Below are 19,962 nucleotides of genomic sequence, written 5' to 3'. Positions count from 1 at the left end.
CATCATCCTGAGGTGTATCCCTTCTATTAGGACACTCCCTAGCATAGTGGCCAAACCTGTTACAAATGAAGCATCTTCCCTTCCTTCCATCTTTGAATCGCGGTCTTCTTTGACATTGCTTCTTTGAACCTGCATTGTTCTTCCTTTTAGCACGAGTGGAGAATGCAGTAGGTTCATTCCTATTTGAAGGTATGTCTCTCTCCATCATCCTTGTTTCTTCTTGAGTGCATCCAGTCAACAATTTATCAAAACCTGGAATCCTGTCATTGTTGAGGATAATAGTGTTGAACATATGCCATTCACGAGGGAGACGTCCAAGGGCAATGAGAGTGAGCTCCCTATTAGCAATAACTTCTCCAATTGAAAGAATATCATTTTTGATCTCAGTAATCCTCATCAAGTAGGATTGGATATCTTCACCTCTTCCCTTCTTTAAGTCCTTCAACTTGTTTTTGAGAAAGAGGACTTGGTTTGCATTGTTAACCTTGAACATGCCAACCAACCTGTCATACATCTCCTTAGATGAGTTCAAATCGGAGATGTAAGCAACCAAATGCTTGTTACTAGAATCCCTGATAATCTTCTTAGCTTTGACTTCACTTTTCTTGTACTTTGTCTTAGCAGCAGACACTGCATTTGAAGGAGGTTCAATAATCTTTCCCTGCACATAGTCCATAACATCCTTCTCTTCCAAAGTCAAGTCAAGAGACATCTTCCATGCATGATAATCAGATTGAATCTTGTCCTTGTCCAAAAATTTTTAGTGATTGCTCTTTCCACTCTTGCTTGGGCTTTGCCTTCACCTCAACTTACCATGTTAGTTTTAGATAACAATGGTATGTTCTATGCTTAAGAGCAATTTACTTCAATTTTTCTTATTAGCCCAATGTCAATTTTTAGATTAGCAATCACATTAACATGACAGTAAATGCAGATAGAACATAAATAAAAAGCAGAAGACAAGCCAAGACAAGAGGACACAATATTTGGCAGATCCTAGGGAAAAACCCCAATGTGGAGAAACCCTTTGATTAAGTCTTCTTATTATTCTTCAAAAGTTCAGCAGAGAGAGAGAGTACAATATACAAAATTCACTTGTCCAAACATAGTCAAATCTGTCCAGTTAAACTATAGTCAACAGGATGACCTAACCAGAAAGTCAACGTTGGTCAACTTAGCGGAATTACTCCAAATCAGATCGGTCAAATCCAGTCAATTTGGCCTCCAAGAACAGTCCGAATTAGCCCAAAACGGTCTAGAAGAAGTCAGTCAAACTCGGTTAACACGGAGTCAAACCTGCGGTCAATTTCCCTGCGGTCAACGCTGGTCAAACAGCCCAGTAAACCTCGAAATTTGTGCCAAGAAATGCAGCTTGCCCAAACAGAATTTCTCCCAAGAAAAATGCTGTCAAACAAGATCAACTGCTGCCTGGTCAACGCTGGTCAAACTTGCTGCAACTTGGTCAACGCAGAAAACAGAAAAGTACAGTCAGCCCCTCGCACATGTGGAGGAGAGAAGCTGCCCAGAAATCCATACGACCCAATCAGATGAGGAGAGAGAGAGAGATATGTGAGTGATAATGAGTGTCCAAATAAGGTAGATGCTCCTATTTATATGCAATGTTGAGGGTGAAGAGACATGACTTTTGGGCTTCTGAGCCTACATTAGATTGCTGGCCAACCTTGGCAATTTGTCCATAAAAGAAGTAATTTCATAATTCCATTTGTACATGTCAAAATGAGATGATCTTTAGATCAATCCTACACCTCTCGGAAAGAGGAATCGAATAGAAATATCAACTTCATCATATGAGCTGTCCAAGGTGGAGTTTGGCCCTAGTTGCCAAATTTAACATAATTTAACTATTTAAGTGACTTAGATATAATCTCCACCGCTAGAACTAAGTGGGTTAGAATTTAATCCTAGCCCTTATCACTTTGGAGATTAGGGGTTTGGCTCAAGTGAAATTGTAAGGAGAACCTAAGGAAGAGGTTGGAGATACATTATTTTGAGGAAGCAATTTTCTCATGAGTGAGGCTCTAGTAATTGAGGAGAAGGAGGAACAGTGTTCAGCAGATTTTTGGAAGAAGTTGTGTGAGTGCCGAGAATCTTGAAGGGAGCCAAGAATTGGAAGGGGAGAGAGGGTGAAAAATCTGAGCAGACCAAGACAGTGAGAGAGGGCTGAAATTTCCCGCTGGTGGGCCAAGACTCGGAGATCGAATTTCCTTGAGCAGGCCGAGAATTCCAGTGCGTACACTTACAGCTAGGAGCGCCAAATTTTTGCAGGTACAGGCTGAGATCTGTCAGGGCCAATTCATCTTCGAAAGCAGCCATCTTTGAGGGGCTGAATGCTTCCTTGGGTCAAAGTATTAGGGCCGAATTTCAGGTTCTAATATTGCTGTATTTTCTGTGAATAGGCCTTTAAAATTTCCAGATTTAATAGAAAGTGAAGGGAAATTTATTGGGCAGAATTTCTGCTCTCTTGTGGTGATTTCCTATTTAATTTTCCGCTGCATATTTTATTTCTGAAGTTGAGAACACCAGTGTATTTATTTTTTCACAGTTTCAGAATTAATTTGAGCATAAATTATTTGGGTGATAAAATAATTGTGAGAGAAATAAATCAGAGCTGGTGTTAAAAGTGCAACATTTTATCTGTATTACTTGGTTGGTAAAAGCCTGGAACAACTTTTGGCATATCACTAAGAAGAGACATGTTCCAAAATGCAATGTTCAAATTTAATTAGTCTACAGGTGAGGTCGGAATGTGTAATTTTTTCTGAGTGAATTAGTAATAGGTTCAGTGTCGTAAGTAGAATACCATAGTCATTCAAGCTCAAATGTTATAATAGGTTTTAAAATGTTGAATTGTCATAGCTCATATTGTTGATCATACATAAATGTTTATTATAGACCAAGTTAATAATAAAGTGTTCTCAATGGATGAATTCTAAAATTAAAGGCTGTATCTTGAAAATTCTACAAGAATGGAGGTTGAACTATTTTGAAAACATAAATGCAACTTTAGTTGTACTCACAGAGACAAGTGCAATTCAGTTTACTAAATATTAGTTTTGTTCTATACTAGGGCTATATCTTGAAAATTCTAGAACAATGAAGGTTGAACTATTTGAAAACATAAATGCTACTTTAGTTGTACTCACAGAGACAAGTGCAATTCAGTTCACTAAATACTAGTTTTGCTCTATACTAGTTGAAAAGTTTAGAAATTGTGATGATGGATTGCTAAAATGACTTCCTGATGCGAGCAATAACAGAAATGTCAGAAAATATACTCACAGACAAGAAAAATACACAACAAAAAGTATGAGAAGAGATTTTTGGTATTGCACACATGCTGTACACTCATTTCTATATATATATATATATATATATAGTGTACAAAAATGTGGGGAGAGTTACCAAAGTTGACCAAGCCTCCAATAACATACAAATAAGGATAAAAAGAGAAGGATAAAGTGCGAAATAAAAAAATACAAATATAAAACATGTTCACTCAATTAAATCTCATCAATTTATTTCTGTTGAGAGGAAATTTTTCCTGACTACAAAACAGTTGTGGCTTAAGAAAACTGCTTGTTTGGCTTGGGATGAACAAGGATCAATTGCTTATATGTGTCAAATTATCTTGCATGTTAGAAAGTAAATATGGCATCGACATCCTTCAGGATCAATACAACTGCTAGTTGGAAGTGGGAAGTGATTGCCATGATTTCCATCATTGGTCTTCCCATCACCATAAAGAATCATGAGTTTATCATGGTTGTGATGGTCAGTTAACTAAAGCAACTCACTTAATACCTATCCGACCCACCCACGCATGAAGCTTCTAACATTGCAAAATTCTCTATGAAAGATGCTGTAAGCTTGCATGGATTGCCAAAAATAATGTTTCAAACACAGACATCTATTCTGCATTGAACTTCTGTAAAGGCTTTCCAGAGAAAGCACTCAACCAAACTTTAGCATGAATTTTCAATTATAGACAAATGGACAGACTGAGTAAACCAAGCAATTGAAGACATGTTGATATATGCTAAGTACAAGTTGTTCAAGTGGGAGAAATAACTTCATCTTGTGGAGTTCTCTTATGATAATGGTTACCATGTGTCACACCTCATATTATATGAGGTTCCACTTTGTTATTTTCTTCATATTGATGGGGATCTGCTGCTGGTTCCTTGTAGCTCTTTGTATTTGGGGAGTCTCGCTTCTCCTTGGTTGAACAATTGTGCTTGCTGCTTGTTGGCCTTCTCACCGGTTCTTGCATTGTTGATCATCCCTTAGTTGCAACTTTTGGATGGTTGTGGAGCATCCTATATCACTATGGTATGGTATATGTGCTCAACTTGTCATTTGTAATTTTGTGGGAGTTGAATGTGGGTGGGGAGGATAAGACTCATTCTTCCCAGCCACCCGAAATAAGCCAAATTGACTATATATATATGTATAAAATTTTCCCCAAATTGTGCAATGGAGTGGTTTTGGATGGTGTTTGGAATTTTTTTACTTCTTCTATTTTGTTTTCCCAAATTATGTAATGTAGTGATTGTGGCAATGTTTGTAAAAACTTGGGCACAACAGAAAAGTAATAATTGAAATGGCCAAATGTTGTGTTGTGGTGAAGGGCCGAGTTCGAAGAAGCTCTGAAAATATGTGGCCAAAGGTCTAGTTCAGATAGGCTTTGATATCACTATTATGGACAAACTTGTTTGATAACTATAAAAGCATCCAATCCAAATATAAGAGGAGAATGAAATTGATGTGTGTGTATTATAATGATAAATGCCATGAACTACAAGAGCTCTCGTTGCAAGACAAGTACTCGTTGATTGGTCAAGAGGTTGAAGTGTAATGGCCTTTGGGGGTTGATTTGATATATTATTAATATGTATATAATGACCATGTAATGTGTATTTATGTACATTACAGTGTCACTTATGATTTTGATAGACCAAGTTTCATTGGCGTATTGAGTCATGTCAAATATGGGCAACTTTCACGTAGGGCTAACCAACATAGTCGATGAACAAGTTTCCCAAGTGATTATTATGTTTTCTTATTATAGTTCATACTATCTAATGTGGGTCATTTATTGATTCCCATATCAATAGGTTTATTAAACCCTATCCTCATCGTCTTGTACAAATATGAGCCTTGTGAATCTTTGCAACATGATGAAGCCCCTATTGATATGAAAAGTACTTTAAAGATATAATTTTTCACGTACATTAAGTATTAAATCGTTATAATTATTTGTCATGAGACTGTACTAGTATATACATTGTTTCTTGTATGGATTATTTACATGCAACAACCTTGCTAACATGTTATACACTATCTGTGGAATATGTACATAAAACAATTGATTGATAGCAAGGGAACATTGTATGGAAAGTAGCTAGCTTCTCTTGGATGGTTACTTTATAAAATTTGTTTGTTTTTGAACAAGTTCCTCATAACTTTTGTCTGCAATATCGATAAGTTGAAATTTGGTTAGAAAGAAGTTATATCTAGCTTTGATTGCTTTGAAACTCATTGGATGTGCCTTGCTTGTATATTAGAGATTCTTTCAATCATTGCAAATTGATTCTTTTGCGAGATCATGTTACCAATGCTGTGTTTCTTTTTGTGTCTTTGTAAATGTGTATGCCTTGTTTGTGTAGGGGCCAAAGCCTAAGGCTGCGACCGAGCTGATCAAAATGGATGGCATCCCTGAAGCTATTGTCCGACATATGCAAAAGGGGTAAATGAAAATAGTAGGATATCATTTGGTTTTGATGAGTTCATGTCATACAAACACATTCTGTTATTACATTTCTGATCTACTAGCCTCTCTCACTAATATATTATACTTATAGTTTTGTTACCTCTAAGCCTTGAGAAAATCCTAAAATATTATCTCCCAAGTAAATGTTAGAAAAATGGATGAAATATGGATTTGAATTACAATTGATTGATAAAAATAATAATGTATCTCCTTGGCAGAAAGACATCTTTTTGAGAATAAAATGAAAATTAAGTGAAGCAAGACAAGATGTTAAAATGATTTGTCTATTTGTTGATTTATATGAAAGTGATATGCCCTATCTATGGGTATATGTCACATCCTTTTGTAGCGATGGTTTCAAATATAGAGGTAACTGATCATACATAGATCAATTGGTAGCCTTGGGTCTAGAGCTGACACAGCTGCGCCTAGATCAAGAATCTGCTCTATGAAAAATACTGATATGCTAGAATCACTTTTGGACAAATTCGAACTTTTCCGACCACCTGCCTCTGGAAATCGAACCCGTGTCCAGTGTTTTGCACTGCTTGGCAAGGCCCTGTGCAGACCTGGAAATCAAACTGCTAGACTCCCTTTGAATTTGGATGTTTTCTTCCTTCCACTTCTGAGCTTCTTGTCTGATCAAATTTGCTCTCATACCATGTGAAAATTCGGTTGAAAAAATAGCAACTGAAAATTATTTTTTAAACTGATATTATTATTATGTAGTTTATTTTGTTACTTGCAAAATAACAAATAATTCATACTGCTAATTCTTCGCAATAAAACACTGCAGAAAGTAAATTAGAAACTGAGAAATAATATGCACATACACAATAAAATTTGGCACAGTTATTTTTGGACAAATGTCCTCAAATAAACCCAATGCGGGAAAACCTATGCAACATATGAGGGTTTTATTATTATGCAGCAAAATTATTTGAGTACAAATCTTGATGCCCGATTGGCAATCCTCCAACAAAATACGTTGCCAAAATATATGGGTGCATTTCCTCCCTCTCCCAAAATAATTCGGCTTTATTTTGGCCTGCTCGCACTGCATGACTAGCTGCTCGCACTCTTGGCCTGGGCAAATCATACAGCCAATGGAACTTCTCCAACTGGGGTTTCTAGACTCCCTCTGTCACTGAAAATAAGTCGCTCTGCCTTCTGGGTGATCTCCCGGCCTCCGACAACTGAAACAACCCTCTTCTGACACTTTTTTTGGGTTTTTGGCTTACTCGCTCTTCCTGGATGGCTTTCTTGCAGAATAATTTGGCCTCCCGACTACAACTGCTCTGCTGCTCCCTCAATCCTCCTTGTCTGGCCCAAACCTTCTTCCAACACTGAATCCTGCACTAGATAGCTCGATCTGCCCATGGAACTCGCTCCCCTAGCTTTCATTGGCTCTCATAAATGTGATTCGATGTGTTTTCACTCCAACCCCATTAACATCCTCTTATAATCTCTAGTTGACCAACGACCATGATTAAGTCCTCATCAATGGCTGAGATCATTTCTGAATTGATCCATGTGAGTTTGTAGAGAAATCTCACCTCTCTCAATCAATTTCTGGTAATTAATCATTTTCCCTAAGTTAGACTTAGGAAAAATTTAATTACTGACTAATTAACTTAATTGAGCTAGTTCTAGGTGGATTTTTTAGAAATGATTTATGGGTTTTGGAGGCCTAGTGTTTCTTAGCCTCTTTGACAAAAGTCGAGGCTAGAACACCATATGATGCTACAAAAGCTAACACTCCCTACTAGCAAGGAAGGTTTTCACTCGGTCTCCATAACATTCTCCACACACGTCGCTGGTGACTGACAACTGTGACCACTGCCACTGCCCACCAACTACTGTGCAACTCTGATTCATTTGCCACAATTGTAGCTGAACCACCTTGCATTTGTGCTACTGCTAACATTGCACTCTACAAATGAATTGTCGCCAACTCTGCCACTGCATTGCAACTGATCTCATGCTGCTGTTGCTACAACTATTGTAAATGAAATCGTGAATACTGAATCAACTGTGTCCATATGCTACAACTGTCTCTTGAGTCTTTGACTGCTACTAGCCTCTGCGTTGGCCACTGGGTTTGTCTGCGCTGGCCACTGGGTTTGTCTGCGTTGCAATTGCACTGCGCTCCTCAGCGTTTGACTGCAATTGCCCCTCAAGAACTAACTGCATCAAGATGACATTGATTCAACATGCTACTGAATACTGCGGGCCCCTATAACAAAGGTAATGATCCAAGAGGAAATACCTGTCTAATGCTCACCTCAATGAACCTTGCCCAACTCTTTTCAACTCTGGAGTCTAGAGCTCAATGTCTCCCCACTTCTCTCCTGGAGGTATAGCTATATACAAGGTGAAATCTTCCTCCAACCTGGAGGACAACTAGTCAATCTCTGCTGGAGTTGCTGCCTACTCTTGCTTCTCCTTCTTGTGCTTCTTGCTCTGAGGACACTGAGTGCTATAGTGTTTGAACTCACCACTGTGAAAATTCTGAAACCTGAAATCCTATTGCTGTAATTGGAAATTATTCTCCTAATTGTTAATTAATTTTAACAATCTATTTACCGTTTCCTATAACAAACATTGAATAACTCACACTGCAATGTACACAAATAAAATTGCGGAAGAATAAACGCTGGAAGAAGTGCTATCTCACACACATAAAGTAACACAGTTATTTTTGGACCAATGTCCTCGGAAAAACCCATCTTGTGAAACTTGATGCAGCAGTGAGGGTTTTATTTTATTATGTAATGGTGAAATCTGAGTACATCTATGGATGCCCAACTGACAATCAAAACAACAAGAAAATCTGAGCAAATTACTGAAGGGAATTACCCTTCTCACACATGCAATCTCTGTCTCGACTTTCCCTATCAAAACTCGGCCTTATGGAGCACTGCGTTAGCCTCTGCGCTGCTTTGCATAGCTGGCTGGATGGCTTGCCTCTGACTGGGCTCTGATGAAGTCGTTTTGCCTCTGGACGCTCAGAAAATCTTCTCTCCGGTTCTTTGGGACTCCTTCCCTGCCTCTGGAACTAAGAACGATTTTTCTTTTCTCCAAATTGAATTGCCTAACTGAAGCAACTACGCTGCCTCTCTGGGATAATTCGGCTCACTTGTTGCTGCCTCTCTGGATCTGGAAAATCTTTCCTCCGGATCACTGTATCTGCCCCTCACTCACTGCTTCTATCTCACTGGCTCTGTCTCTGGCAACCGACTGCCGCTACTCTGTAAATCGATCTGCTCATGAAATCGAACCTCTCAGGTGTATTCTCCAAGTTCCCATCTACTTCTTATAATCCTCTGTTGGGACTCCAATGACAAAGATTAGCTCTTAATCGATGGCTAGGATTAACATGAAGTCGATCTGTGGGAGTTTCTAGAACATTCACACCTTGACTTAATTAGTTATGATTAATTATTCATATTTCCTACGTTTAGACTTATGAAATATTTAAAAACTGACTAATAATCTAATTAAGTCATTTCTAGGCAGAATTTTCAGAAATGATTTTTGGGTTTTGTAGATCTCATGTATTCTAGCCTCTCCACAAAATTTTGTGGCTAGAACACATTCGATGTTACAAAAACTAACACTCCCTCTTAGCGAGGAATGTGTTCTAGACTTCTAGTGCTCTATTGCACATCCTGTGTCGGCACCCTACCTCTGCATCATCCCTGTCACGCTGCTGATGTCTCGCTGTTGCTGCCCACCAACCACTGCACAAATTTGATATACGTTGCATTTGTGTTGCTGCTGACCTTGTTGAACTACTGCCAACATTGCATCTGCACTGCAATTCACTCTCATCTGTTGCGGCTGCCATTGCAACAACTGCGATTGAGAAGCATCCTAAATACTGAATCAGTTGTGATCAACATGATGCATCTGTCTCCCGAGTCCTAACTGCTACTAACATCTGCATTGTCATTGAAGAATCTACACTGTTGTTAACTCTGCATTGTGCCAACTGGCAGTGCTGCCAACTTTGCAATGCACTCCCCAACATCTGACTGCTACTAGTCTGCAACTGTCACTCGGCCTCTGACTGCTTCTACTGTCACTAATCTATCCTGCTACTGAATACTGTGGACCCACTAGCAATGTATTGATCCAAGAGGTGGACTCCTCAAGGATCCTGCCCATTTGTAGTGCTCTGGGGCTATAGAACCAAATCTGCCCACCTCACTCCTGGAGGAATTCTAGCAAACATGGCGAAGTCTTCCTCCAGCCTGGAGGAAAGCCTATTGATCTCTGCTGATGCTGCTTGCTGGTCCTGCATCTCCTCCTTGTCCTTCTTCCTGAGAGGACACTGGGTATTGTAGTGACCAAGCTCACCACATCTGAAGCACTTGACCTTCGACAGGTCCTTCTCCTTTCTCTACTCCCCTTGTCCCTGATTGTGACCCTTAGATGATAGAGCCACATTCTCCTCCTCCTTCACCTGCTTTGATCCACTGCTGCCACTGATGGAGCTCGTTTCAACTCCTCCTACTGCGAATCGCCCCACATCCTGTCCCAACTTGGCAAGGTATCTCTGTCCAAAATACTTTGGACGAATACCTGCCACTCCTCGAAGACACTGTTGAGTGCCAATCGCATTAGCTCTGTGGGTTGAGGCGCTGCCCCAACAACTAACAATTGATCTCAGACCTCCTGAATCCTAGTGAGGAAGGGGTCTATGCTTTCCCTCTTCTGCATCTTGATGCATCTCAACTTCTCCTCTAAGTACATCTTCCACTACTCGAAAGTGCCTTGGTATAGCGTGGAGAGAGTCTCCCACATCTCTCTGGCAGTACCTTTACCAACTATTTGTGAAACAATGTCATCCCGAACTGCATCTAGGATCAACCTCTTCGCACACGCCATCTCCTTTCTGTATTCCTTAAGCTGATCTGCATCTGTGGGAATCACTACCACTACATCTATACATGTCTTCAGGCCATATTCATCTAGAAGGAAGGACATCCTTGCCTTCAGATGACATAGTTGGAAGCTCCATCCAACCTATCTTGATCTCGAAGCCTAGTAGTGGCCATCTCAACAAATGTCGAAAATTTCCTCTTCCCTTTTGATCAACCGCTGCAAGGCTATTTGCACTCCCTTCAGGAGTGAGAAACTTTGCTCACAACGACTACTGATTTGCAAGGGAATTCAAACTTCTTGAGACTAGGAAAATTTTCTCTTAGTGTGTGCTCTTCTTCCACCCGACGCTAGCTCTTCTCTAGCAGCTGCTGCAAAACTACTGCGTCCAGCTATAGATCTCCTCTCTGAAAATACTGGGTTGCTCCCTCCGCCTCAGGAATCCCTCGATCTGGAGAGATCAAATTTTTTCTGTCCCTCACTCAGAAAAGTCGAATCTCCTCAAGAAACTCGGCCTCTTGGCAAAGTGATTGCACTGCCTATGGGATTTCGATCTGCTGCCCAAACTGAACAACAAAACTCCCTCTTTCTTCATTACTGAGCTCTTCGGCTGATCATCTGCGCTCCAATACCATGTGAAAATTCTGAAACCAGAATCGTATTGCAGCAACTGGAAATTATTCTCCTAATTGTTAATTAATTTTAACAATCTATTTACTGTTTCCTACAACAAATATTGAATAACTCACACTGCAATCTACACAAATAAAATTGCAGAAGAATAAACGCTGGAAGAAATGCTATCACACACATAAAATAACACAATTATTTTTGCACCAATGTCCTTGGAAAAACACAACTTGGGAAAACTGGTGTAGTAGTGAGGGTTTTATTTTATTATGTAGCAGTGAAATCTGAGTACAACTATTTATGCCCAACTGGCAATCCAAAAAGCAAGCAAATCTGAGCAAAATACTGAAGGGAATTACCCTTCTCCCATAGGCAATCTTTGGCTTGACTTTCCCTATCAAAACTCAGTCTTCTGGAGCACTTCATCAACCTCTGCGTAGCTGGCTAGACGACTTGCCTCTGATTGGGCTCTGATGAAGTCGTTCTGCCTCTGGATGCTGAGAAAATCGTCTCTCCGGCTCTCTAGGACTCCTTCTTGGCCTCTAGAACTGAGAACGATTTTTCTTCTCTCCAAATCAAACTGCTTGACTGAAGCAACTGTGCTGCCCCTCAGTGTTGCCTCTTTGGGATAATTCGGCTCACTTGCTGCTGCCTCTTTGGATTTGGAAAATCTTTCCTCCGGATCACTGTCTCTGCCCCTCACTCACTGCTTCGATCTCACTGGCTCTCTCTCCGACAACTGACTGTTGCTACTCTGGAAATCGATCTACTCATGAAATCGAACCTCTCAAGTGTATTCTCCAAGTGCCCATCAACTTCTTATAATCCTCTGTTGGGACTCCAACTACCAAGATTAGATCTTAATCGATGACTAGGATTAACTTGAAGTCGATTCGTGTGAGTTTCTAGAACATTCACACCTTGACTTAATTAACTCTGATTAATTAGTCATATTTCCTAAGTTTAGACTTAGGAAATATTTAAAAACTCTCTAATAATCTAATTAAGTCATTTATAGGCAGAATTTCTAGAAACAATTTCTGGGTTTTGGATATCTCATGTATTCTAGCCTCTCCACAAAATTTCGTGGCTAGAACATATCCGATGTTACAAAATCTAACAACCACACATGAAGCACTTGACCTTTGGCAGTTGTTTCTTCTTCTTGTCTCCTCCCTGTGAGACTTGTCCCTGACTAGGACCTTTCTTTGCCTTTCCCTTCGATGCAAAGGCTATGTTCTCCTCCTCCTTCACACTCATCGATACTCTGTTGTTGCCATCGAGACTACTCTTGACTAGAGCAAGTCGCATCTCCTCATCCATGAAATCTGCCCACAATCGATACCATCCAGGTAGCTGATCTCGTACTGTGATGCGTTGGATGAAAGTAGCCCACTCCTCGGTGAAACCATTGATAGCCATACGCATAAGTTCAACTTCTTGTGGTGCCTCTCCTACTGCAGCAAGCTCATTCTGGATATCCTGAATTTTGGTCAGATAGGGGGTAACTCCTTCTCCCTTTTGCATACTAGTGGTTCTCAGCGTCTCCTTCAGTAACATCTTCTGATTCTCGGAAGGATTTTGGAATTGTGTTGCGAGAGCATCCCACATTTCTTTGGCCGTCTTCTTTGCTGCTAAGTGTGAGACTCTATGATCTTGAACTCCATCAAGGATCAACTGCTTTGCCTTGGCCATATATTTATTATAGTTGTCTAGCTGTTGTGGATTTGTAAGTATGACTATAACTCATTTTGTGTACGTCTTCAGACCAAACTCATCTAGAAGAAAGCGCATCCTTGCCTTCCAAATTATGTAGTTGGACCCACTATCCAATCTGTTCTGATCTCTAATCCCCGCTTAGGCCATTTTTTGCAAAACTCATAACTGGGATAAAAACAAGAATCTCCTCCTTTCCCTGCTAGTGTGCCTGCTCTGCTACACGCATTTCCTCTAGGAAATGCACAAATCTACTTTGCTGCTGTCCTCTGTTTCTGGAAATTTCGGATTTCCTTCAAGGTTGAAGTTGGAAACCCTCTGAGCAAAATCCCTGACTGTGTGCAATTTCTCTTCACCTTGGCGCTGATTCTGCTATTGCAAAAACAACTACACCTAGATCAAGAATCTGCTCTACGAAAAATACTGATCTGCTCACTTACTGTCTGCTGGAATCACTTGTGGATAAATTCAAACTTTTTTGGCCACCCGCATCTGGAAATCGAATCCTTGTCCAGTAATTCACACTGCTTGGCAAGGCCCTGTGCAGACCTGGAAATCGAATTGCTAGACTGCTTCTAAATCTGGACGATTTATTCCTTCCTCTTCTGTGCTTCTTGTCTGATCAAAGTTGCTCCGATACCATGTGAAAATAGTGAGAGAATAACTTTTTAAATTTTTTGCAAAGCCCTCTTGCATAAGATTTTTATTAGATCAAGACCGGGAGCCAAACAAGGGTGTGATCCCCTCACAATTTGTGTAATTGGAGGCCAAGGGTTGGAGCAAACTATAACTCAATGCGCTTCAAATGATAGATTACTAAACAATAGGGGTTTGATTCATACAATAGATCTATAAGCTTGGAGATACCTAGTAGACTTTGCTATATCTAGAGTATTTACTCTCACCCAACACCTAAGGCAAGATACTTGTACCAATAGATGTTCCTACTATTGGCAATTGAAATAATAATCAACATTATAGTTCAAAGTATATCAATAAAACATCCAACACATACCACAAATCAGCAAATGAGAGACACCTTGAATTGAATCCCAAAGACTTTTTATTATGTGCAAAAAAATTCTAGCAGAGCCTTGCTTAGTACTTCAAATAATTGTTACATCATCCAAAGATGAAATGAGGAGCTTCATAACTTCCTTATATAGAAAATGAGAGAAGAAAACCCATCCAAGTGGAAAATAACAACTAGTTGGTTTGATCCTCGTCAAAATAATCTCATCCATTGATCTTCAATTGATATAAGTTGATTTCCAGCGTCGATTGGATTTTTGTTTTTTTATTTTGAGGAAAATTTATAATTTTCTTAAAACCCCTTTTCTATTAATAGAAAAAATAATATTTTGGAATAATATCCTCCAAAAACTTACTAGTTAACCACCAAGGTCCAAGGGCCCAATTTCTCTTAAAAAATCCATTTTTTCTTTGGTGGAGGACCTTCAAAATTTAATTTTTTTTTGACCCACGAAATTTTGATGGTTTTCCACTTGGAGAGAATTTAATTTCTCTCAAATTATTTTTTTGACTCACAAATAATTAATTTTTTGGCTAACTATTTCTTTTTATTTTTTTCCAGAAAAATTAATTAAATGACTCGAGGGGAATAATATTTTTCAACCCTGCAAGTGTGTCTATAATAAAATAATTTAGCCATGGTGTCTAAATATGAGTAACCATGCACAAATGATTCCTAAACACACTTTTACATCAAATATTACATTCAGCCCTTAGAAGGGGAAATACACATTGACATAGACCCTAAAGACTTTACCCAATTCTGCGACAAGACATATGATCTGGTATGAAAATACATAGACTCAATAAACACTATGACTAGACTAAGACGCTGTCAAAGAATTCCACCCTAGCTTTGGGATACATCTGGGAGAAAAACTCTACCGATTATCCGTGTTTACAAACACACATAATTCAAAGAGGTTAAAAAAATCCATAGGATGAAACCCTTTGAGAAGAATCATAGGGTTACCTATGTGTTATTACATGGCTTAATAGTCATACTAGAATGATTGACAATATGAACTTGTGGAAATTGGGTTTACAATGATGAACTGATGTTGAATGATGATGATGATCTTTAAAAAAAATTGTCCACTGCTTTGTACTTCGCTTCTCGGACTTTTGACATGTACATGGTCTACAAGACCTTAAGGAGTTGGAAGTGTATGAAGAACTGGATATGAAGGCAAAGTTGATCATCCTAGACAGGGTCAAGGATTCCCTAATCCTCATCTGTCCTAGAAGAACATTGCCCATGAGATGTGGGAGGCTCTTCAAAATTTGTTCCAGAATAAGAACGAGAATCGGGTATTGGTATTGGAGGATAAGTTGAAGGCCACCAAGATGATACTGGGTGAAGGGGTGACTTCGTATTTGACGAGGTTGTCTCGGGTTCGAGATGAGCTTGCCATCGTCGGTGTGACTTGCAGATTCTGAGATGGTGAGGATTACCTTGAAGGGTCACCTCCGCACGATAAAAACAGATGGACAGGGTCGTGGAGGAGTACGAGGGCATTTTCACCTCCCCCGCAGGGGTGCCACTGCACTGTCAAGTCAAGGGTTTACTCCAGAGTGGAAGCCGTTCATCAAGGAAATCATTGCCACGGACAAGTTGCCAAACTGGAATAGGCTGTGGGACGACTTCATTTTGGAAGAGTTGTGAGACAAGGATATTCATACGAACAAGAAGGCTTCAGATGATGTGGCACGTGCAGCGAGAATGAAGGGCAAATAGAAGAAGGACTTGAGTAAGATCAAGTGTTTCAACGGTGGTGAGATGGGTCATTTTTCAATGAGATGTCTGATGAAGAAGAAGGGAGATGATGAGAAGGAGAAAGGGAAGCAAATCACAGGTGTCACCAATTTTGTCGAGATAGATGATCTCTCCAGGAGGTTGGAGAAGGAGGACTTTGCTTTGATTTCCCATTTCTCGCAGGGTACCATCGACGAGGTTGCATAGTACATGGACAGTGGAGCATCGAAGCATATGATTGGGTCACAAGAGGTGTTAGAGACTCTAGTTGAGTGGGACTCGAAGTTGCACATAGTGTTGGGTGATAAGAGTCGAAAAGGGATTAGAGGATTAGGGGTTGTTCCATTCAGGATGAAGTCAGGTCAGGTGATGCAATTTTAGGATGTACTATTTGTACCAAGGCTCAAATATAACGTGATATTTGTCTTAGTGATAGAGCAGAAGGGGTTTGAGATGTTGTTCCAGGATGGGTAGGTGAGACGCAGGCCGAAAGGCTCTAGCTCTGCAATTTTAGTGATTGGAGTTAGAGAGCATGGTCTATACAAGTTGACGAGTAGGCCTATAGATCATGGGAAGAAGAAGCAGAACCAGGGACAAGTTCCACAGAAGCAGGTGCAGGTTTTAGAGGAGCAAGTACAGGTTCCAGAGGCTCAGAGGGAGTCGTGTTCTAGAGAGAGTTTGCAGGTTTAGAGGGAGAATGTGCAAGCCAAGAAGAGTGCGTGGTTAGTGTGGAGTAAGGGTGCTTCTACATCTGCCAAGAGGGAATCATGGAGAGATTGGAAGACATTTCAGGAAAAGAAGAAGGAGGCTTCCAGTGACATTGACACTTCAAAGAGAAGCGTAGTCCATGCTACAAGGATTGCTGCAGTGATGGGTGCCAAGAGTTGGGCAAGTGTTCCGAGCAATGACAGTGATGATGACAAGCTACTTCCTAGTCTTGGAAGTACCTCCTTCGCTAAGAGTAAATGTTGAGATTTGGTAGCTTGTGAGGTACTCCAAGCCCTAGGGTTCGGGGTTTGAAGGTTGGAGTGTCACAAAAGTACTTTGTGGGATTTGCATCTAAGCTGGTGGTTGTGGAACCACGAGGCATTTGAGTGATTTGACACATGGAGGTGTTAGATGACCCTTAGAGCAGAAAGGGGCAAGGTAAATCACTTAAACCCGAGGTGTCTATGATGACATATTAATTTTTATATGTGGTTATAGGTTAATGTGGCATACACGTCAGGTTTGCTTGAGGTTTATGTGTGCCACATGGGCAGTTTGATTGAGTCACATGGAAGTGTATAAAGAAAAGTGAAGTGTGAGGCTTTTTCATTATACAAGTGCATCTTCTCATAAGATAACACAACTGAGGCAACCGAGCTTAAGAAGTGTACATGATGTGTAGGAAGAGGGACTATTTTGGGTGAGTTTGACATTCACAACAAGGCCAAGTAGCTGTAGAAGAACAACCGCTGTCTTGAGGTCAAATCTGGGCAGATTTATGTGGTGGTTTATGTCTATTGCAGGTCCAAATTGAGTGTAGGAGGCAACCACTTGCTTGAGGGTGAGTTGTGACTTGGTTTTTCGAGTTAATTGTGTGGTAGATCTCTTGTTTGGTGGGTCACAGCCTTCCTGTAGCATTTTAGGAAGGCCGAGCCTTGTTTAGGTAGCCTTAAGGGAGGCCATAACCCTGTCTTAAGGAGCAGACCAACACAAAATTGAAATAGAAGGGAGGTAACAAATAGTAGAGGGCAACTGGAGCAATTTTTGAGGGTTGCAATAGGGTTGTTGGGTGCCCTAACTCGTGAACAGTCATCTACAACAATTTATGACAACCCAAAAAGAGTCAAGGTCTATATAGTTTGATGTGCATATGTTGAGTAGATGCTAAGTGGATGTAGTAGTCCTAGGAGAGGACATTTGTATTGGACACTTATGATTTGTTGGAGGGCAGCGTGAGAGTGGACCAAGTTTTGCCTAGAATAGCACCTTGATGGACTAAGGTGGCTATTAAGAGAGGCAGAGAAGTGGAGCTCAAGGATTGGCCAACCAAGAGAAATTTGGTATAGCTTGTGTTCATTGTTGGAGAAGTGAGATTTGATAGTGATAGGTGGAAGCTCTCCTGCCCTATGTTAGTCTTCATTGGAGCAGCGCAAGAAGACTATAGTGGGAAGAAGTCCCTGAGTAGTTGAGGAGCAATAGTGGGCAAGAAGTCTCAAAGTGTTGTGGCCTTGGAGGACGAAGGAGCAGCTAGTGAGCGTGAATTCCCTATATGTGGGCTGTAGATGGACTTATGATCAGCTAGAGGGAAGATTTGAGAGCTGAGTTCGTTGGCTTAAAGGAGTTGGTGCATTGATAAAGGCAGGTGCTATAGAATGGAAGCCAAGGACCCATAGTGTATAGGATACGACAAAGCAGCTGTGATTTTGCACTACATCTGCTAGATCGTTAGTGTATCTTGTATCTTGTACTAGTGGATGTATGAGGGCCATTATCCCTGGTATGGGAGCTCTAGAATGTTGTATTATCAGTTGATTAATATAAAAAAGTTGGGTTGTTGATTAAATTTGTAAAATGTTGTGTTTATTTTGTGCACTAGTAGATTTACTGCTGTATATTGTTCCTTTTTGCAAAGTAGTCTTGTTGTGATACTTGGATTTGTAGCGTCATTGATTGTAATATTCTAATCTAGACTCTAGTATCGTGGAAAAACAAAACTCCCTAGGATAAGATTGCTAGGGTTTTGGTAATTCCAAAATCTAAGTTCAAAGGAAAATCCCCCAAACTAACACAATCAAGGGATTACTAGGTGATCTTAAAGAGAAAACCCTAGAAAAATGATTTAAAGGATTTTAAGGGAAATAAGGTTATGGAAAATAGAAGATAAGTGCCTTGGCTTGCCAATATATATTCTTTTTGGCGAGGCATATGTAGTCAAGGAGCAAGACAATTGGGGAGTAATGGAGATGCATATGGGTGCAAGGAACCAAGGGAGACAAACTTGTGTCCCTTAGATCTCCAACCCTAGCATGCTTCAATATTCAAAGATGGGATAAGGGAGTGAGCTTAGCTTAGGCCATCTCAAAGGATTTGGTAAGAGGTTCAAAGAGGCTTAGAGCAGATTTAGCCTCGAGGACTAGGGCACACTAAGCTATGTACCTTAGGCACCTTGTAATTTTCGAAGATAAAATAAGGGAGGGAGCTTAACCAAGGTCACCTCAAAATAACTTGAAGAAAATCTTGCCCAAAGAGAATAAAGAGATAAAATTACCAACAAAATTATGGTCAATATTTAATAACCCTTTTCCATTAATGAGAGACAAGATTGCAGAAAGATAACTTTCTCAATTTTATCATGCATCCATTAAAATTCACCAATAATCATCCATGAAAAGAAGTCTATCCACCGCATTAAGTCCGCCCCATCAAGATCTACCAATATCCATGAATAACAGTGAACTATCCGCATCAACATGTACTCCCCAAAAAGTTGTTCAACTCAACCATCCATCGCCAAAGTCAAGATGTAAGAGAAAATTTCAGAAATTTCATACCTGTTAAAGGATTTCTCCCCCCATGAGAAAATGAGAGGAAGTGCACCTTTATTTATGGAGGAGGTGCTCAACTACCCTCACAATAAAATATTAATTTTCTTAGACTACAATCCCCTATTCTAGCCTATGGAGGGGCAAAATTAACCCCTCTTCAACAATTAAATGATCAAAACTAATACAATCTTGGGGCATTCATGCTACATGTACAAAGATAAAGGGCACAAACCTTAAAAAGGTGACCCTTCTCCATAATGGAAGGGAAATAGGGGGTGTTAGTGTAGCATCCAACCTCCAAAGGTGTTTCAAAGTTTTTTTTTTTCTTCCACCAAATGAGAAAGTACAATTCAAGTGTGGATAAGAGGGCTTCAAAATGCTTCTTCCACCCTCCTTTTCATCCCCATTGTTGGAATTTCCACACACCTTAGGTATGGTCTATGCCTTAGCTAAGAGCATAAACACATTAAGATGCCCAACTTTAAACAACTTTGCACAACAGAATATAACAACAATGAGATCAGTAATAATACACAGTGTTTATGGCCCAAAACATGTTCCTTATTAGTCCTTTAATAAGAAAACTGTAGGGCTCCTGTACCAGGGATCATGGCCCT

General features: G+C 40.0%; 1 protein-coding gene across 1 annotated transcript in view; it reads left to right on the top strand.

Moving 5' to 3' along the window:
* The window catches only part of LOC149209054 (importin subunit alpha-9-like), a 271,565-nt gene that overhangs the window by 142,252 nt on the left and 109,351 nt on the right, over positions 1 to 19,962 (top strand). The window contains exon 6 of the mRNA XM_089396272.1: positions 5,688 to 5,767. Coding sequence (XP_089252398.1) covers positions 5,688 to 5,767 — 80 coding nt within the window. The remainder of the gene's footprint in view (positions 1 to 5,687; positions 5,768 to 19,962) is intronic.

Source organism: Pinus tabuliformis, chromosome 1_2 (genome assembly GCF_031772625.1).
Source record: "Pinus tabuliformis cultivar Carrire ecotype Pingquan chromosome 1_2, CPIR1, whole genome shotgun sequence".
NCBI classification, from domain to species: domain Eukaryota; kingdom Viridiplantae; phylum Streptophyta; class Pinopsida; order Pinales; family Pinaceae; genus Pinus; species Pinus tabuliformis.
Note: the sequence above shows the minus strand (reverse complement) of the source record. Positions and strands in the feature narration are given on the sequence as shown.